The sequence below is a fragment of the Lepisosteus platostomus genome, chromosome 10, assembly GCF_059453375.1.
Source record: "Lepisosteus platostomus isolate fLepPlt1 chromosome 10, fLepPlt1.hap1, whole genome shotgun sequence".
Taxonomy (NCBI): domain Eukaryota; kingdom Metazoa; phylum Chordata; class Actinopteri; order Semionotiformes; family Lepisosteidae; genus Lepisosteus; species Lepisosteus platostomus.
The window spans coordinates 12856310-12877809 of record NC_142620.1 but is presented as its reverse complement, the minus strand read 5'-3'; the positions used below and the strand labels follow the sequence as shown (position 1 = coordinate 12877809).

At 39.6% G+C, this 21500-nt stretch overlaps 2 protein-coding genes across 4 annotated transcripts in view; one reads left to right on the top strand and one right to left on the bottom strand.

Moving 5' to 3' along the window:
* Positions 1 to 3: 3 nt before the first annotated feature.
* On the bottom strand, positions 4 to 10567 carry LOC148653355 (lysophosphatidylserine lipase ABHD12-like). The gene is made up of 14 exons (XM_088648282.1): positions 10436 to 10567; positions 9043 to 9173; positions 8123 to 8250; positions 7177 to 7282; positions 6525 to 6646; positions 6110 to 6141; positions 5970 to 6015; positions 5349 to 5478; positions 4660 to 4697; positions 3688 to 3767; positions 2858 to 2940; positions 1369 to 1447; positions 802 to 926; positions 4 to 370 (listed from the first exon to the last, which is right to left on the bottom strand). Exons 1-14 carry the CDS (start codon positions 10436 to 10438, stop codon positions 334 to 336), a joined length of 1140 nt encoding a protein of 379 aa, XP_088504408.1. The 5' UTR covers positions 10439 to 10567; the 3' UTR covers positions 4 to 333.
* The window catches only part of nin (ninein (GSK3B interacting protein)), a 44194-nt gene continuing 33243 nt past the window's right edge, over positions 10550 to 21500 (top strand). For all 3 annotated transcript variants that reach the window (XM_088648280.1, XM_088648277.1, XM_088648278.1), the window contains exons 1-3: positions 10550 to 10688; positions 17242 to 17461; positions 20868 to 20961. In XM_088648280.1, the coding sequence (XP_088504406.1) occupies positions 17273 to 17461; positions 20868 to 20961 (283 nt within the window). In that variant the 5' untranslated portion in view covers positions 10550 to 10688; positions 17242 to 17272. The remainder of the gene's footprint in view (positions 10689 to 17241; positions 17462 to 20867; positions 20962 to 21500) is intronic.

The following is a 21500-nucleotide window of genomic DNA, read 5'->3' as shown; positions in this document are numbered from 1 at the left end:
CTCTCTTTTCGACTGGTGCTTTATACTTCACAGTTTACAGTTTCAGGGTGGAATCAATGGACATTCATGCTTGTCAAAAATGGCCTAGTTTTAGGACTTTCAATTTTTAATATCTATTCATATATACTTAATTTATCTAACTTACGTGAGAATCCACCTCCCAAAGAAAGATGGAGTGCAACTGGTGCAAAAACATTACCTTGGGGGGGGGGGGGGGGGGAAACATCAGTACTGTTATGGTCATACAAGTTCCTTAGAAACTGTTAAATCCCTGCTTGTGTAGAACATGGAACACATTTGCCCCTTGTAGTAATGGAGTTTGCCTCCTCTTGATTATGCTTGTCTCTGTGCCAAAGGTTGTAGAAACTCCCTGAAATGCAAAGAAATCCCAGCATGAGAAACTCCCTGGATTGTGAGCTAGAAATGACCTTTTTTGCATAACTTTAACTGAAACTGTGATTGCTGAAATATTTACTGGAAGTCCACCTTTGCAAGTTGCAAAGGCTGTGCATACAGACAGCTTAGTCATGTAAAGTGTGCAATGTTCTGCAGTATTTAAATGACAGCCTTTGGAGTATTCATTTGTTTGGCTACCTCTTTTATAAAGCAACTTGCAAAGGTTCCAGTTTGCACCACTGGGTTTGCTGTTGAATTTTGCAGCAGCAGTGTCCCCTTGTGGAGTTTAAATGCATTACCTTCAGGTCAGGAGTCGAGTTCTAACCACTATTTAAAGGACATGCACTCGGATCAGTGACTGGCAATGGTGTTTTCATCAATGTTAATTTCAGAGTAACAGCTCACCACAGTACACTTGGCAGGTCGGGATCTTTGAAGATTTTATTGTGCCCGTAACCCAAGGACCCACTGAAGGAACACATCCTGACTTTGTCCTTGGAGCTGCGGGACTGCAATACTATCTTGTGCAGCTTTGGGAAAACAAACATACAGTAAGAAAGTGCATCTGAGATGATCGTTAAATTGATTTCTCTGTGAAGAATGTAAGGATTACATATTCATGAATTGTTCTTTTTAGATGTGCAAAAGACTTTTAAGTATAACAGGAAAAAGAGTACCCCTCCCCAGAAAGTAAGCAATGCCCTCAATAACACTTACAGGTCCTACATGTGGTGTAATGAGATTCAATATTCATACTGGAATTTAATGTTGTGGAAATATACCTCAATGAGATTGTGCAGTGAGCACACTGACTGTTAAATCTGTTTGCTTACTCTACAGTATATTGATAGGAACCCCTTAACAAAACGTAAGTTTTTGTGCTTTAGAAGGTACAGAGTATGTAGTGAAGTAGAAATGGCAGGATAGGGGAAGAGGTGGAGCACAGCCTTACTGAATGGTGTGGGCTCATACCTCCTGGCTCATGTGAAAAGGAACGACCTGGTCATCTTCAGCATGCAGGATCATAAGCGGACTGCTGATGGTTTTCAGGCTAAACAGAGAAGCACAGGATCGCTGTCATTCTTCAGCAGGACTATCGGTACAATTTCCCATTGAAATACTGTCATGGGAGACTGCACATATTTTTTGGGTGTATTTGATGTAGAAAGCCTTCAAAAGGGGAGTTCCCAAGTTGGTCACCCAAATACAGGTGTTTGGTGAGTGTACCTTGATCCCTACAGTCTAAGCCAGGGGTCTCCAAACAGTCCCAGTCTTATGTCACCAATAAATCCATTTTAACAGCTTGCAACACTTTCATTTGCCCAATTAAGCAGGTGATTGGTTAAATTAAGTCATTTAAAGCTCATTAGGTACCAATCTCTGCTTACCACTCAACCTGCAATACATTCTGCAAATTTAACAGGTTAAAATTACTAACTTCATCAATTACACACAGGTACTGCCAATTTTACAAATGTGAAACCCATAAGACTAACTGGACTGGGGCTTTGGAGGGAAAGTGTTAGAAATCCCTATTTAAAGAGTGGTCAGGTTTGGGCTATATCTCTCAAAACAATGTCAAGCATTTAACATACAGTCTGTTTTATTCTCATTGAAAAGTACTACAATAGTTCTGTTTTCTTTCAAATATTCTTAATAGTCATGCGATCTAGACAGGACAGTACCACTTTGAACGAAACATGACTAAGATTATTATTGGTGCACAATTGCATGATGCTTTGTTTCCTTTTCATTTGCTCCAGGAAATAAAGACTTGGATTTGTTACATTACCAAAGGCAAAACAGTGTGATGTGCTTTCTCACTTGTTACTAGCCAATACTGCAAAAATTCCAACTGTAAACCACAGGAAATACAATAACTTTGTACAGTTCTGCTTCCTTCCTGTGTCTCACAGCAGCTGCCTAGTGCATGTCTGTCTGAAATCCATCTCCAGTTTTCTGCTTCCTTCCATGTAAAGACCATAATCTCCACAATATTAACTTGGCAGATGGATATGGTATTGTATTGCTTATTTTACCAACTAGTAAGCATTTTACCAACTTGTACATTCAATAACCTCTGCAAATGGAAAAAGAGCCATAAACACCCGTGAATATGTATAACACAATATATCACGAAAGCAGAATCAGAAGTCTCTTAAGACAGTTCCTTCCTTTTCAGCACTGTAGAACAGCAAGAGTTGTTCATAATTCACAGAGACTAGTAGCTCTTAATAAACCATAAACCAGAAAGCTGTTCCATGAAATAAACATATACAGTATATGTCTTGTTCACTGTCAAAATGTCACATTGATGAGCCCTAATAAAGGTAAAGCAGCTGTCTTTGGCTGCTGCCTTTAACTTAATAGTCACAACAGTAGAATTGGATGTCTCTTTAGGCTTCAATCAAATTAATACTCATTCTAATAATATATGCTTATAAATGTTTAGCTAACTTACTTTTCATCATTTGGGAAGACTAAGTTGTTCAGTGCAATGGTGTCCAGGAAAAAGTACTCAAAACCTGGAAACAGCCAATAAATCTAAAAGACACAGAAGATCACAGGAAAACATATTAAGGATTGTGAACTTCATTAAACCAATACAGGGCAATCTAGACAATTTTATATTGTATGCAGATCAGTTCAGAAATAATGCCCTGCACTTTAGTTCTCATTACTAACAAAAAAAGGTGTCATTTCCACATTTGAAGTGTCGGTTTGTGGTTATGACTTTTGCTTTGGCGCTGGAGTGGATTGGCTGTACTTGTATTCCAATCACTCGCTACTGTCTAATTACTGCTAAATTATCTGTAACTAAATAATCTATGCCAATGATGTCTGAAAATAATGATTACATAGTTATGTATTCTAAAATGCACGAGCGTGTCCAATGTCCACTGGCAGAATCTGACACTATTACCCATGGCTCCCAATAATGAAAAAATCGGTCGACGCTTGTGGCCTTTCCAAAATGTTGCAACATTCACATACTGTAAGAAACCAACCTCAGCAAAATCCCTGCAGATAAAAGAAACTTAAACTTTTTCATTAGAATGAAAAGCCAGCTATTCAACAGAACAGCCCACAGGTATAGCAATAATGGTTTTGTTTATTTATGTAAAATTGTTTCCTGCTATTTTTCCATTTAGCAGGTCTGCTGCAGAGCTGGCCATGCAGCTGGGGGAAATGAAGAAACATATGTGTTTCTGGATATAAAACACAGCTGATCGCAATTCAGGAGCAGTTCTGAAACCTGTGGATGGAGTTGAATAAGTATGGGATTCTCACCAGGCCCAAGGGATGGTAGGCTACCTCTTCTCGTATGTTTGTATACGGAGCTTCAAGAATCACGCCATCAGCCGGATTTCCTGAGACAGGAATCTCAGAGTCAGCGTCATGAAGAACAATATTGTCCTCTAAGAGCACTGCAAATGCTCTGCACTCATTTATGTTTTTATATACCAGGAATAATTAACTTAAACAGGTATTTCTCTTTCCACCTTGTACCCCATGCTTCTGGCACAGGCCTGAACTGGCCTCACCCCCACCAGGATAAGTAGCTTTCTGATCGTAGATCTCAGGAGTTTAGGCTGGGCCTGGTCACCTGGATTGGGAAAGTCAGATGCAGTAGTCACTGATGCTTACTGTATCTTCAGGCCCTTTCTCACGTCTGTCAGCTATGAGTTTTATGTAAAGCGAATTCCAATCTAGACGACCCTTCACACCCTTTTTAAATGATTTCTGCTTACTCCCCTGAGAAAAGATTCAATCCTAATTTAAAAACAAACAGGTTGAAGTTCTCATTTATACCTAGTTATACATGGTGGCTTTAACCTTACTTAACAAATAATTCTTTTGTGTATAAACGTGTATTGTTTGTGGGTTTGTTTTCTTTATTGTCTGCTGCTGTACAACAAATTGCCCCTTGGGGATTAAAAAGACTCTCTCTCACTTCTCCACCTAATGTGCTGCTGGCGCATAATAACTGCCATGCTATATGTGAGGCACGCTGGGATCCTTTAAGATGAAAAGTATTGTACAAATGAAAGCAATTAGTTTTCTTTCACCCCTACAAGGCAATGTTAAGCCTGTGAACAAAAGAGGGAGCCAAAGACTTATACAAGCCACTGTGCTTAACGTTTTGCTGATAATATACAACCTTTAACTTTGACCATGATAATTTTAGATATTATTTAAAAACTCATTTTGACTATATTACAAGATACGTGCACTTGTTCTGTCTCCAGAAAAAGAACTTACCTTGCTCTTGTAATTTTCGTGCAACATTGGTAGCCACTCTGTAAGGAAACATTATAATTCTGCATAACTTTGTAGATCTCTTTTGTTACTATAAATGCAACGTGTGCATCACTCAATTCTACAAAAATAGAATTGCACGATGCTGGAATTAAGATTAGTGCTAGAGTTGCACTATAAGTCACTAGCAGATAATTTGGATTTTTTTTTAATTAAACAAATCATAGACTGCAAAACCTTGTGTGTGTGCAGTCTTAAGGAAAGTACTTTTAAAACGAATCCTTTACAATTACAAGTTACTTGTGGTATAATATTATAAAATGAACAAGACGTTTGGGGAAAATAATTTACAAACTCATCAGTTCCAGTGCTCTGTGTAATGTACTGTATATGTATGCATACAGTTGTATGCAAAGGTTTGGCCACCCCTGGTAAAATTGCATATTTCACTGAATCTCTAAGTGAAAATAAGTTAACACAACCTCTGTAGGGTGCAAACTTAAACATGACATATTTCTATGCATTTTAATGCACAGTTACTATTTACTTGCTGATTTTAGCAGATTGAAAAAACAAAACAGCAATTTGACCAGGGGTGCACACATATGTATGTAATCCAAGTATCACATCACCGCTTGAAAGTGATTTTCACAACATTTACTTTGAGCCAAAAAAATACCTGCATAACTCACCCTGTGCCAAGGGAATGCCCCCACAGACAGACAGGGCTGCCCCTACTGTGTGCCTTAACCCAGTGGTACAGCTGAAGGGCATCTGTGGTTAAGCCATCCTCACTGGGCTGCCCTGTAGAGTCGCCAAACCCTGTGAGCAGACACGAAGGATTCCTCAGGGAGCAGAGCAGACTGTTTTTAAAGAGGATACTGCACTGACTTGCGTATGTGCCACTCTGTATTTCAATAGTCCCTTAGATCTCTCTTTTGCATTTAAAGCAGGGGTCTCAACTAAGTTCCCAGAGAGACTTGTGTCTTCTGTTTTTTGTTCCAAATTGAGTAGTAAATTTATTTATTTATAATTATAGGATATTTCGTTGGTCTTTTGCAGTTGTCACACCAGACATTCACATTATAAAAGGTAGCAATACTGTAGCTATAAATCACCTCAGAGCCAAGTTACAATATTACAACTAAGCAGAATTAGTTGAATTAAATAATTAGATTAATTATGTAACTGGGAAAGTGGGTGGAACAAAACCCAGATGACCCGTGGCCCTCCAGGAATTCAGTCTGACACCTCCGTGCTAAAGAAAGGGCAATACCAGACACAGATGAGGTGGGTGTATAACGAAGGTGTACCTCTGTATTCCAGAACTAGAACGTGAAATCCAGCTGCACTAAGCATCTATAAAAACACAAGGGACACCGTGAGGCACAGGGTGAACACGGCACATTAAGTGGATGTGATTATTTAAGGAATTCAAAATTTAAGAACCTACTTTTATGAGCCCAACCCGGTGAGATACAGCCCTGTGGGAATGAATTAACAGTCATACATATTAAAATCAGAGAATGAGAGTCACCAACTCCTATGTCTGTATTTATCAGCAGAAATTCTTGAGTCGGTTTTGGAATGGATGTATGGCATGTATGTTCAGGACATCTGTCATTCAAATGCCTCCTGATGCAGAGACACAAAACTCAACTAAACAAGTACAGCCTCCTGCATACTGGAACACTATAGCATCTTATCCTGTTTACTTACTGCTACTATTTTCAGCATTACTTAAACTGGAATTAAACGCAAGTGGACACAATGCATTCAAGACTAAGTCAGAGGCTCTAAAGTAGAAAACAAGCTTCCTGACTGCCTAATCATTTACTTCACAGCAACTGTCTGTTAAGTGATTTAGCACCTGGTGCCCCCATTGCCATGGAGATAGATGATAACAGGGGCATCGTCTCCTAGTGAAGCCTCGTACCACGGCAGGCCCTTCCCCTGGGCTTGTTCCCATTGGCTGTCGGGCACTGTGTGCCTAGCAAGAGATTAGATAAACACACAGGTGAGCAGGAAAACTCCAGACTGAGGAGTTCTAGGGACAATCTCAGTAAACCAGCAACACAAGGTTCCAGCAACACAGTGTGATCAATTATGCATCCTTATGCATGTGATATATAAATCGTTTTTTATAATGGACACAAACAGTGGGCTCCAAATATCTTAATAATCTTGAAACAAAGTAAGTGAAAGTTGGTTGCTGGAAAAAAAACAATGTAACTGCACATTCAGTATTCGTTGCATAAATAAATTAAAACAAAACTAGTATTTGTTCCCATTTATTTGGTGTCTTTTTATTTTGGTTCCTATTTATTTGGAACATAGTTCTGGCAACTTAAAAAATACACTGATACTGATTCCCAAATCAGTGGGTTTCCTTAATCCAGCAATCAAGCAGACCTTGCACAGATCAGTGTGTTCACAGCCAGCAGTGAAGCAGGGTGCTTCACTAAAGTCTGCTTCTCAAGTCTATATCCCTTTAACAAGACAAAGCCGTGCCCTGCTTACCAGACCCCCACTGTGACTCCATCTTCAGGTGTGAGGTAGAAGTTAACAGTGTGATTCAGAGAGAGGTCAGCAGGACACTCGAGATCCACAAAGAATGGAACTTTGACTGCAGGCAGGGAAAGAAATGAACACATCAAACAAGTACCAGATCAGAGCTGCTACAATATATCTGTCTTTCAGGGAATCCAGCTGATTCCATTATCCCTTCCTCTCTGTAAATCTATATTTTCACCTTCCCTAGTGCATTCAAACATTGTATAACATATAACCTGATTTCTCCAGATTTTCATTCTGATTCAGATTGACAACTGCATGTGATGAAGCAAAATCATTCTATTAATGATGGTCAAAATGCATCTTCTATGGACATTTATTAGTTTTATAATCTAGATCAGGGGTAACAAACTATTCCTGGAGGTCTTCTGTGTGTTCCACATAGTTAAACGTTAATTGTGTTATCCAATTTATTAGCTAAATGAGTAATTAGCTAATTCTTCAATTAACAGTGTAATTGTCAATACTTCTGACCAGTCTTGAGGGCATCTTATAGGTAACTGCAGAATTACTGAAACACACTTGAATAATTAATTAAATGACTGCTCAGGTTGGAACTGAGTTTCACACCTCTGCTTCAGAAGAACAGGAATAAGCAGCTCTACATACGATTATGTATATGAAGGCTACGACTGAAAATCCTAGGAAAAGTCGGGTAGTGTGACACCGTCTTAAGTGTGAGTTTTCATTCTGTTTTATCTGCTCACTGCCACTATCAATTAGCTTGATTGCTCCTAACTAGATCAGAACTTACATTTCAGAGAAAAGACACTTTTCTGGTGCAGGAGGTCAAAGTCTGTCACTGGAACAGTAAAGACACTTTACAAGATTAAAAGGGTGAGCACCCAGGGAGATCAAAAATAAGTTATTTCAGGCCTGAGACACAACTTACAGAAATGAAAGAAGACTATCTGTGCCAGAAGTCCCGGGAACAGGCGGAGTATGACTGGTACAGAAATGTAGACGACAAGCAAAGCGATGAACAGTGTCTTAACCCTCACCGACCAGCTGCCCCCAGACCTGGCCAGACAAAAATATATTTTCTAGAAATCAAATTAAGATAAAGATTCACATACTAGTAACTTGTGACCTGCTCATTAGACACCCCTTGATGACATATTAATGAGTATGATGAATTCACCTGTGCTACGTCTGTTCAATAAAATGTCAGTTCCTCTGCTGTAAAAAAAGGTTTTGCCGTTTTCTGGGTAATTGCATTGATTCGTTGCGGTTATAAATTACTTGTTACTTTTGGTGTTTACTGTAAAGTGTTAATAGGGAGGAGCTATGAAAATCTCAACACAGTACACTGTAGCGCAGATGAACCTTAGCCTGGATACCCCTTCTACTAAGCCAGTCAAGGGGGGTGATGGGACTGACTACATTGCTCAAAGTCCCCCTTAAAATTGTTGTGGCGTTTAAAAGATTTTTACTGAATATGTATTGGTCCTTTCCCTCTCCATCCCCTTCGCGTTTAATTCTACCTATGCTTCTTAGTAATGAAAATGCAACATTTTGTTTTCCCCGTTCTTTTTTTAGTTCCTCCTCGAACCCTATGTCAGAATAATTGCCGGGCATTCCGTTGGCAACAATGCATATCTACACTCAACCCGGAATTCACGTTAACACTTCAAAATGACTCGAGACATTTTTAGGCAGTTAATATAAATGGAAAGGTTATTCCGATTTTTATCATCATTATCAAAACCAAACCTTATTGTACGACCACGCCGTATTTAATTGTATCTGAAAATAGGTCTGTAGATCTATGTACAGCGTGTTGTTGCGCACGACAAGCGAACCACAACTTACATCAATTGGTCAGTTTCGGTACCCTTCTCTGTTTTCCTAGCGACTGGTTTGGACTCAAATCCGTGTCTCTTTCTTTTCCTCATCCTCAGAGTTTTGCAGGAAGCTTCTGATTCCTGGTTACACATGCGATTCTTACAGGAAAAGAAAGCCTATGCACACGTCACATTGGAATTGTGGTGAAAGGTTACAATGTTAAATTTAAAGGTTACAACTGTTGTGATCTAAAGCCCCACAAAACTGAGAACAAAATACCGTTACATAGACATTCTTTGATAACAGACACCGTGAGTGCATGTAATACAGTGCACTGTTTTGTAATACGAATTAGAATGAGAAAATAGTCTTAATTAAAACACACAGGGCAGGAAAGTAACCAATATTACACCAGGGGGCAGTATTGTTTAACTACCTTACATATTCTTTACAGTACCTTCTACTGGCTCTCCACAAGGATTTCTTCGTAGTTGATTTATTTAAATTTAAATAAAACGTTATCTCAAACCGATGTAATAAAATTTAACAGTACATTTCGGTATGACGATTTGCCGAACTTTATAACATATTTCGTTCATGTTTTTGACAATAAGTAGTACATTCTTCATCCAACAGCTACACGACCTGGAAGCAATTTATCCAACACTTTTTCATCCGGTTATATTTAGTGCTTCATAAACTCTTTATTATATTATACTTACTATTTAATAAACAAATTGATTAGTTTTAGAGCTAATATCATTTTTTTTATTAGCGAAAGAAAATCTCACCATGCTAGAAACATAGCCATATGTATACTGGGGGAAATAATCCAATCTGTTTCGTGGTACCAAGATATGCAAGAAACAGATTTTAGCTGCATAAAAAGTGTCAACGATGACTGTTGAACATGCACATTCGGTTCTTGCGTTTAGTGTGTTCAATTTCCGAATATTTGTGTTTTCGTTCATGTACCTTATTAATGTTTTATATATAGAATTCATCAACTGCCGTCTCAAAGATGGGTAGGGACATGCATTAAAACAGCTTTTCTTTGTTCAAGAGAGTCTATCGTTATAAGGCATTCTGAAAGCAACGGAAACATTTACTGAGCCTAAAAATGATCTGGGTTCAGTGCTACAGTTTTCCTTTCCTTCTCTGTTGAGAAGACAAGACCATCTAAATGCACAATACAACAATCTCACAAACGAAACAGATAGGCCTTTACATATTACGTTGCATGTTTTACACAGGGATATACTTCTTTCTCAGTGGGTGAAAGTGCCCCACAGTTTTTCCTCCCAAGCAGTCATAGCTGTGCGACTACCCTGCCTCATTCAAATGGAGAAGGGCTGTTACGTCTGAAGGCGTCAGACGCCCCCCTCCTTCCAGAGAAGCTTTTCAAAATCTGACACTGTACCATGAAGCCGAGCAGAGCAGATCGCGACAGCGGCTCGTCTGCAGTATCACCCGACCAGAAGCTCAGGAACGGATCGCCGGGGTCCTGAGTAGAGCCGCTTAATCCTCAAAATATTTTTTACCAAATATTCCCGGAGAAGGAAAGAAAAGCGTCCTCTTTTTTTTGTTTTCGTCAAATCGGTGCAGTATCATTGACTTGGTATCCTGCCAGTGGTAAGAGGAAGGGCGCATCTTTAAAGTTGGGAGCGTTGTGGGTAAGTTGCTGACCTAATCCTTTTTGAAATTTTTTAAAGTTAATTGTGTCCTCTTGCTCTACATCCTTCGATCGAACTGAAGCCCTGCATAGATAATGTTTTTTTTTTGTTGTTGTTGAAAATGTTGCTTTATTTAGGGAAAAGTCAGTTCTCAGAGATTTGCAAAAATATGGAATGCGAATGAGAAACATTGTGATGCCGTTGTATGAATATCCATGGCATTATTGATTATTGCCGTTGCTATTAATGTCGTTACCACAAAAGGTAACATGTTATTCGGTGTTTATTTTTTCTAACATTGACACGGACTCCTGAGATTTTTGTAAACGGAAAGGCACTCAGATGTTTTTGCTACATAAGCGCCACAACACGAATTCTACGAAAACCTAATACTACGTGCTCTACGGTAAAAACTTATTCTCCAGTTGTTAAGTATTTCATCCCTGTTATTTTGTAAACTTTGTCTACGAAGCCGGCTGCATCCTAGCCCCGGTCCTTGTGTTCGTTGACCACTGTCGATTGATATAATTCTAATCCGATTCGTTCTGCCTGCTAATTCCTTTGTGGAAAGGACGCTTTACAAATGCAAATATCCTACTACGGACAGCTAGTGGCTGCAGAAAAGTGCAACGTGGAAAATACCATGGTTTTCCAAGGGTTAAGGAATTTACCTGTTTGGGCCACTTAAAGATTTAAATATAAATAAGGGAATGATTTACATCAACTTTCACTTTTGTTGGTGCCTAATCTAGATTCCAGAATGAATTACGCAGAAATCATGAATTGTACAAAATGTTTTCATATACCAAAGTCCGTTTTCTCCTCATAATCAATATTGTTTATACAGCAATAAAGCCACTTCTTAATCATAATATTAAGAATAAATATATGTTTTTGCATTTTTCATAATTGTTGTGCTTCAGTGCCGTGTTGATTGGCTTGACTGGCAACTTGCTTTGCCGTTGCTAAGCGCAGACCGGTGGCTGGTAGCCTGTTGATTCAAGGAAGCAGGACAGATCTCTGCTGTTGTGCTTTGAAAAAGCCGACTGGGAGGCGGACTACAAATGCAAATATATTTTGACACAAACTTATTCATTCCGCCGGCAGCTCAAAAACACGTCTCCTGACGGTTTCTTTACGTAGAACACATCAATTCTGTGTCATTTAAGTGTTCGTGTGTTACTATCTTGTTTGTATTAGTTTGAAAATAATATTTGACTTTTTTTCGGTTTGCAGCATCAGGTTATGTACACACCGTCTCCCTATATCCGTCGTGTATTTGAACAACGACGTATAACACCAACGAAGTATTTATTTTCAAGTCTGCCCTTTTTATATATTACTTTGGTAATACTCAATTAGTAGAGGCGCAATCTGTACGTCTCCAGTATCCATGCATTAGGGTGTATTGTTATTTGCCAGTGTATTAAAGGCAAATAGCGTTATGTACCTATGAAAATTCTACTTGATTATCAAAAGTAAAAATATGTAGTATTAACAATGGGCTTTTGTCTGTTGTAATGAGGCCATCATGGTTCAAGTCATCAGGTACGATAGATAACATAAAATGTAAAAATGAAAGGATGACAGAGTAATCTCAGGAGCCTGTGTCCAGTGAAAAGGCGTATTATTGCATTGATGGTACACCTGCTTAAACCCAAATTAACCTTGTTGTTGAGCCATTTGTGTGGTATCATTCTCAGAAACAGTACAGTCTCATCAGTCATAGTAAAACAGTTTCATTTATTGGATAACCAGTTTTGGTAACAGATGACCTTGAGGCCTAAACACTCTCTGTTTAGCTGAAGAAACACTCCCTTTCCATTAGCTTAGCTGGGAGAATTAGTCCATGCATTGTTTACTACATATATAACACATGGGGAAGGATTCTGTGTCTAGTTGATAGTAGATCCTTATGCATTTAGGTCTGGATCTATTAGACAGCTGAAGCACCTTGATCAAAAGTCATACAGTGAATGAAGAAAATGACCTTTTCTTCTGCTGAGTTTATATGCCCATCTTTTCAGGATATTAGAGATCCCAAGTATTATGAGCGAGTACAGTGCTAGCTGCAGAAATGTCATTCACAATTCAGACTTTTAGTGCATTTACAGTATATATTAACACCACAAATGCAGGCTTCTCGCTGGTTTACTGTCATGTAGATGACATCCTTTTGGTGCAGAATATGATCAGTCTGCTTACAGGAGAGAATGGAATCAAAGTCATTATGTTGATTCCTGGTCTCATAAGGAGACCTAGAGCTTGCCAAGAGGTAATTAAACACCTGAGCTCTTCTACAGTATATGATGAAGGTAATTAGGAGCAAAGTAAAGGCCATAACTGTTCAAATATCTTACATGTGGATGTTAAAAAAATACGATTTTTTATTATATATATGTTTTTAATTCAAACATTTACAAATATACTTTTTGCCAATATATACATTCTGAGAACAATATTAGGTGGTATTGCACCTGCATTGCCCGTTCTGATATAGAGACAGTAAATTGTTTCATTGTGTGTTTTATGAACCACATTATTAAACATCCTATCCTTTGTATCCTATATTTTGGTTTCATGTGCTAATGTTCTTAATTGCTCTGAAAGCATGAGTTATTTGCTGAGGTAATAAGTAGGGAGATGATGTTTACTGTATCAACCTTGCAATCATCAGTACTAATGTATTGCAGAGTGCTAATTCACTTGTATTTCATCTGACACACTAGAGTGCAGTGCAGTGATTGCATTTAAAAAGTCCATTGTCTGCGCTGAATGGAGCTCCCTGGGCCTGCTCAAGGACACCTGGCTGATGGTGGTCCTTTTGAAGGACTAGTGCACTGCAGCTGTGAGTGGGTCCTGTGAGACAGTCTCCTCCCTGCACAGTCACAGCTTGGTGCACTCTGTAGACAGTCTGCCTCAGTCCATTTTGGTCTGCCATATTAGCTCCCAGTGAAGAGGGCTTCCAAGTTGATCACCAGTAGAAATTATACACCATCTATTTTCTAACCTCTTTATCCAGTACAGGATCGTGGGAGAGCCTGAGCCTAGCCTGGCAAGCAACAGGCACTAGGCAGGATACACTCTGGGTGGGATGCCTGTCCACTGCAGGGCAAACACAGACACAAACACACACGCACTCACACCTGGGACAGTTTTCCCAGAAGCAACAGAATTTATTCTGTAACTAAAACACACTTTTTTCTTATAATATAATGCATACATAGATACATTTAAATTTTTTGATAATGTCCTTTTATCACTTAATTGTGGGTTATAGGCTCTTAAATGACCAAATCTTGTAGTTATGTCAGATTAAGCTTTACATTAATGAATTGCATTATATCACATGCTGAATTGTTGTGTGTGATAACGTTGACATAATGTGCTTTTATTAATTTGGAAACTGATGATTCTATCTAGGAAATCAGTAGTCTATTTATGAATTTGCTTATTTCATATCTTTATCTTTTATCTGCTTTTTTCTTTTACATCTATTTATTTCCTACCCTAACATACTCCTGTGGCTGTGGAATCAGCCTGTTTATCATCACTGATCATCTGTTCAGCCTTTTGGATGTGTAAGTCCAAATGTGTTGTGTTTCATTGATGTAAATTGCATTAGACAACACAAATCCCTTTTTCTCTTCACCTCCAGTCGTGTATTTCCCTGAAGGGACGATTTTTAAAAGGAAATTGGCAAAATCAGCTTTGTATCTATTAGATATTTTATTTTAATTATGCAGGTAAAAAGAACACAGCTGTGAAATGATCAAAACCCAAGATTTCTGCTATTTTGACACTGGAGAATTTATTACAGGGTATGTGAAGGGAAACAACTGTATCTCTGAGATGGTTTGCACTGTGGGTGTGTGAATTCTGAGACCAATCAGAGAAGAAGTCCAGACCTTCGCATGAGGTAGAGAGGGTAAGATCAGCTACATCTATGTGCAATCATTCCTCTCTATAAAAATGTTCAGAACACCGGAGAAGGTGTTGAATTGACTAGTTGTGAACCTTGCCTAGTTTTGGAGTTTTGAAGTCACCAGAGAAATGTTTTGCTCTCTTGTAGGGTAAACAGGGAAGAGTATGCTTTTCTTTTCAATGAGATTAAAGTTAGAAGGAAGAACCATAGTGTACAGTAGCCCTCCTGTACTGTGAAGTTAGCTTTACAGAGAAATCCAGTGAGACAAAACAGGTTACAAACCAAGTCAGAGAGGGGAGGGTTTTACAACAGGGTTTGTCTTTCCTCAGCCCCAGTTTCACAATTCCCCACAGGTTTCTATTTCAAGTTATACCAAATAGGGTGTGAGTACCTTATAACAGGAGATGACTGTGTGTAGGATCTCTACACCACACTGGTATGGCATTATCTGTCCAGACACTAAGGTACTAATACTGCTTATCTAATAGATCAGTTGGCCTTGACTGCCCAGGTGAAGGAATGGAAGTAGTTTTGCCCTTCCATGAACTCCTGTCTTAGCAACATTGGTAATCCATCTGACCACAAAAGGATTTTGGGTCTGTGTGCTGGCCAGCGAGATGTCTTAGGTTAAAGGTAAAATTATCTTTCTCACCTTGTACATTCAGCAAACATACTGTACACAGTAGCCTGATTGTTATCCGGACAGGGACAGGATCTTGGACTGAATGTACAGTAAACAGAAACATCAAGAAATACCACTTCTCCTTCATCCTCTCTCCTGCAGTGTTCATATTTTTCTCCCATTTTACCTTTAAGAGTAACCCACAAAAGCAAACTTTTGCAGTTGCTCGCGGAGGCCACCTTCATATGTTTTGAAGAAGTGGGGCTCGATCATAAGACTGAATGAGAGGTTTGCCAATGATGTGAACAAAAATTCAGGACGCAGTCAGTTACATGCAAGACCTCTGAATCAATATGACTGCATTGGTGATGATGCAAGCCAAGCCAGCATATTCTAAACAAATCACTTTATTCTGATAAAAAAAAATCATGAACTCCTTTTCACAGCAAGACACTACACATGAGGAACCTAGGACTATGCTCTATGGTGCAAATGTTCTGAATTTTGAAAAATATTTACAACAATAAAAATATACTATTCTGACCTATCAACATCCAAAGCTGTAGCATGGGACACAGTTAAGACAACAGATGCCAATATTTTGCTGCTCATTAAAATAAAAAAAACATTGTCCTTCAAAACATGAAATTGTTGACATCCATTTGAGAAAATATTTACGTAAAGATTAGTAAAAATAGTAAAGAGCAGAATAGTGTGATTGTTTTCGAAACCTTTGAAAACACAAGAAAAACTCAATCTTACTGTGTTGGATTTGACTCAGTGATACTGTTAAAGTAAACATTTTTACACACAAAAAATCTCTTATTTGTGCAGAAAGTCTAACATTTTTTCTGGATTGAAACAATTCTAAATATACTGCTGTGACACCAATTCAGTGATAGGCATGGATCCAATCCAGATTTATTACAGATAGATTAAAAAGATATTTCAGCTGACCCACAGTTCTCTCTTAATCAACTATTTATAGCACTAGATTGCATACATGCAAAATTTACAATGGCTGTTAGCTTACGATCTTTTTTGAAGTAGTTCTAAAAAGAAGTTAAGCAGCTGTTTACACTTTTAGTCCATGACACCTGCTTTAGAATAATCTTAGTAGTGTACATTCTCAATCCCTTCCTGCTGTACTGGGTGTTTCTGTCCCTACAGGCAAGTGACTCACCTTGTCTTATTAATCTGCTTGTTTCTATTATCCCATACCCTGTTCCTCTCCCTGCTTAGTAACGGAGTTCTTCATTGGAATTTCAACAGGTGAAACTAAGATGTCTCTGGTTGTTCAGTCAGTTTTAGTGCATCTGTGGCATTTAACTTCACAGTGCTGTCTGCTTTCATGCCTAAGTGATTGAAGTTTAAAATGAATATGGTACATTGGAAGAATAACAGGCTTACAAGAACATTAAACTTAATTAATGTCCTAGAAGACCTGAACTGGAAGCATACAGGTATCTATGGTTTTACATTTCTGTTTAAAAATCTGTAAATTTGGTACGTCAGTTTAAGAAAAGACTCAATCATAGAAAATTTCTCAACCCAATTTTCACTGGTATTGCACGGAATCTACTTGTTTGCTTTTGAAAGCTAATTTTGAGATTTTCAGTGATCTTGTAAAGATGGAGATTGTGGGCATGAACAGAACTATTTAAGAATCTTAGAAGGCAAAAACACTTCTATTTTGCTCAAAGTGAAGAGGTCTGTTAAAAATAACCTAAGAACCTAAAAACATTTTATCCCATCTGGCCTGTTTGACTGTTAATTATTCCAGGAATTCGATCCAGCCATTTCTTGAGAACATCCAGGGTATCAGCTTCAAAAACATAGCTGGGAAGCTTGATCGTTAGTCCCAGCAAGACAAGACGACAAGAAAGCATTGTGGAGAATTTTCCTCACCAGCTGAGTGGGAAATTCTCCTCAATGCAATATCTCAGCAATGGTGAGTTAGGGTTTCCCTAAATCTCTCCCTTTCTCCCTGTCATTCTTGCTCCCAGGGTGAGCGGGCAGGTGGTTCTGTGCTATGGGATGGATGAAGCCCAGCAGGACCAGTACGAGGCTCAGCTGAAGGAAGTCTTCGACAGTTTCGACACCAGCGGCTCGGGGTCCCTGGGTCAGGAGGAGCTCTCGGAGCTGTGCAGGGCCCTGCATCTTGAAGAGGTCGCCCCAACACTACTGCACACCCTGCTGCCAGAAGAGGGACTTCACACTGACAGGGTACGGGACAGCGCCTGCTGGGATAGGGTTGGGGGCATCAGCTTGTGTGCTCAGTTCTGTGTGTCTGTGTGTCCGTTTCCAGATCTAAGTGAGAACTGGCTCATGTACAGTATGTGGTGTGGAATGGGTACTGGGGTGAGGCAGCATTCTTTTACAGCTTGGAACAAGGCCATTGTTTGAGAATGAGAAGAGAAGCTACATATTTAAAGGCTGTACAACAACTAAAGGGACTTAGTAGTATACTAATTAGCTAGGTACTCATAGTAAGTGGTAGTTAGAAGCCTGGGGGCATCTCAGTAGAAAGTATTACGCATGTAAGGTGCAGGTGGCATTGATGGCTTAAGGTGTTGGCAGATTGTTCTGGACCTTACTCCTACGGGCCTCCCTCAGAGAGCAGTGGAGATTAATATGGACTCTGTGACCATTCCTCATTTGAAACACAGTGGAGTTCCACAGTGCACAGTGAGGAATTTGCTGTTTTGTCCTTAAATACCACAATAAAAACTGTATCTTTTGAAATAATCGTCATGTAATTATTCTTCCTGATATTACTGCAGGAATGAAGCCCATATTAGCGACAGACGCTGTGCTTTCTGAACAAGAGTTTATGGGGCTGCCATGCATTTAAGATCAGCATCTTTCTGTGGTTCCTATGGAGGTCTCTGTGGAAACCAGCCCAAACTCTGAGACCTGGATTCCTAAGTTTATAAATCATTGTGGGAGTGTGTGGCACATTTCAGGCCTGTTCTGTGACCTTTGTGTTGGGTGGAGTGTGAAAGCAGCTGTATTCTCTATTCCCAATCCACAGGCAGCATGCCGTGTGTTAAACTGTAGTAACAAACTAGGCACTTCAGTATTCAAAAGGTTTATTTAAGGCTTATGAAAGTGGCCCAATGTACAGAACTGTTGTGTACACAAGCAAACAATCGTAGTATAGATGAAACCACAGCTCCTTAGTCTGGAACCTGTTCAGGATTGAGCCCGGTAGTCACCAATCATTTCTGAAGTACCTCTGTAGAAGACTCCCTTTCCATCTTACATTGAAATAAACTAAACTTTATCTTATTAAAAATATTTTTTTAAATAAAATATTTGACCACGGGCTGTGGTCATTTTATTGACTTTATTTACAATTCCCAAGGTCTTGTTGGTTACAACATTAATATTATTATTTTGCCCCGTACACTCAATTATATATTAATACACTTTGAAAAAGAATTGAGTCGTTTTGTCATTTTGCCCTATCTGGAAATGGTCCTGCTTTTTGATTTAGGTAATCAGTTACTTTATGATCTCAGTTACTGTATGTTTCTGTGGCACCACACACATCCGCATGGAAGAAACACACATGAAACTCTCTCACATTTCGTCAGCCACGCAGGAACCCCTCCCTCTTCCACATGCCTTGCTCCCATCGGACTACTTATTGCCCACTTGATGGCTTGTTTTAATCTCGCTAGTGGCCCCAGTTCCTATACTCAGCAGCTGTAGGAAGGGAGAGAGTGTGGAGAGTCTGTGTGGAGGGAGAGCCATCTGGCCCTGAAGAGACAACACAGCTAGAGACCTCAAACAGCATAGTCTGTGAGCCAAGAAAATTCCAGTGGCACTTCTCTTCCGTTTTTCCATTTAGCCATTGTAAGCATTTTAGAATTTGCACCTTTATCTTTGTCCTCCTATAGCTCTGTCAGTAAACCAGCATTCTGCCTCAGTGGGGAGCTGTTTCAGTCTGCATTGATCGCAAAGGAACAAGCACAGGTTAATTCTGCACGATAAAGTCAAAAGAAGAAACACCCTGTTTCAGCCGTTGGGCCTTTTTCAGGTGTGACACCTGGTTCCTCTTTCGGCTTTGCGGAATGGAATATAACCTTTACTTGTCCCTTTGTAACCGGAATCTTGGGCTGTGAAGAAGTGAATTTCAGGACCACTTTATGGTGCTTTTCATTGTCACAGCTGTGTGGACACGTCTGCTTTGAACTGCGGCCCCTCTTGATAGCGAGCCCTGCCGTGCACACAACAGCTTGAATACTGTCTGCTGAATGCGGAGAGAGCCTCTTGTCTGAGATTAATTGGGGCTTTATGACTCCATCCTAGGTGTGGGTAACTAGGGTAACCAGTCTAATTTTAATGCACAAGTACCTCAGACAGTGCTGCTATCTGCAGTTGGTGTGAGGATGTTAGGATGAAAGGATCACTGCGGCACCTTGACACCGTGTCTAGAATGAATATTGATAAGCTTGTGTAGACCTGAGAAAACTCCAGTTCACTGCAGGGTTCTGTTGTCCCTCTGTATTAATGCTACAGCAAGCACTACCATTTTGGTCACTGCTGTTTAATTTTTTTGTGCCTTTTCGCCATGGAATGATTAGGATGGAATCATTTTCAGTCATCTTTATGTGGGTTGACTTGATGTGAAATTAACACATCGTCTCTACGTTGTTCTTATGTTGTGGACAGGAATGTAATTTTGATTCATTTTCTTTATTTAATCCGTCATCTTTCAACTTTAGCTGGACCATGCACATGTGCTGTTTTCTATGCACAGTCTGTCCCCTGCTGGAGGGCCATATATCCAGTGAGCACCCTTCTCTCTACATCAGGCGATGACAGCTTCTGTCTTTTAATAACCATGCGTTTGTCAAGGGGAGGCCAGAGAAAACATCTGTTTTCCTGTAGCACAACAGCAGCGACCCAGCCGCCTGCTTAACAATAGAATAGCTTTTACGTTTGGGCGAAAAAAGGTTCATCCATAGTGGCAGCAGTCACTCAGCACGCTCTCTAACCCGAGGAGCCACAGCTTCACAGTTCACAAAGGAAATATGCATATGCATGACGGACAAAGCTGACAGCTGTTGCTTTTTCTTCCTGCGGCAGCTCTGCGCGTTTCATGGAAGAGAATGAACCCCTCGCCAGAGGCCACACCCATCCCCGGTGATGGGCCTCATGATGGGGAAATGGGTGTAGAATTGAAGGTTAAAGGTCAGCTCTGAAGTAGGCTCACTACTGAGCTTCTACCCACCGCTCTTAGCCATGCTGAGCTGCTCCTCCATGTATGTGGGGGCTCGTCTGATGGCAACAGTTGCCAAGAAACGTTCTTACAACAGTGCTACATGTCAAAAAATCCCAAGATAACAGTGTCTGTCATCAAATTTGTTTTAAATGAACTGTTTATATATGGGTTGCAAATGGACCGCATAGAATGCAAACAAGATAAGAGAGACCTAACTATGAATACTCACTTGCTTAATAATAACAACAGGCCTTTTATACTTAGTAATGATACACAGTATAATAGGTCTTTTGTCAAACAGCATAGTTGTTTTAAACTTCATATTTAATTTCAGGTTCTTTAAGCATGTTCAACTGAGACAACCGAGCTACTTTCTGACTGGTAACCTTTCTCTTCTAGGTTCATTTTGAGCAGTTCAAGGATGCACTGATTCTTGTGTTATCTGCAACTTTGGGTGGGCCTTTATCCAACCCAGTGGACCATCCTGAGCCAGGTAAGCAACAGAAATAAGGTGAAATCTTTGGAACAGTAGTTAATGTGTAATTGTGCATTTTTAATGGCCTGGGTCCACAAGCACTCCTAGTGCTGCCCTCCCAGCCACCCCTGCCATGACCTGTTGAGGCTTGCTCAGACTGCCCCACTGTACACACTCCACCCTTTACTGCGTTTACTCTTGTGCAGCGACCGTGCCAGCCAATTTCTGATGAAATTCTTTGCAGTTTTCTTCTCACTTTGGAGAGGACTTAACTAACTTATTAATTAAGCTCATTTACAGTTTGTAGTAATCTGGTTCCTGCACCTTCAGTTAAACTGAAGGCGTGTTGGGACAGGGTTTGTTTTAATTTGTTTTTCTAAGGGAAACACACTCCCATGTTTTGAGCCCTGATTTGCTTTGCGGTACTGACGCAGCATTGTAACGTCTGGGGAAAATAAGGAAAAGGTTTGTTTATTGTTCTATCTTTTTATATCTAATTTTCATGAAGAAATACCTGTGTCACAAAGCTGTATCTTTTTCAGAAAGAGACTTAGTTG

What these genes read in the sequence shown, in the direction of transcription:
- LOC148653355 (XM_088648282.1), bottom strand. An exon ending in GATAGTCTTCTTTCATTTCT is followed by an intron (nt 7,283 to 8,122) that starts GTAAGTTGTGTC and finishes CCCTGCCTGCAG; the next exon opens with TCAAAGTTCCATTCTTTGTG. An exon ending in GACCTGCCAAGTGTACTGTG is followed by an intron (nt 371 to 801) that starts GTGAGCTGTTAC and finishes TTTGCATTTCAG; the next exon opens with GGAGTTTCTACAACCTTTGG.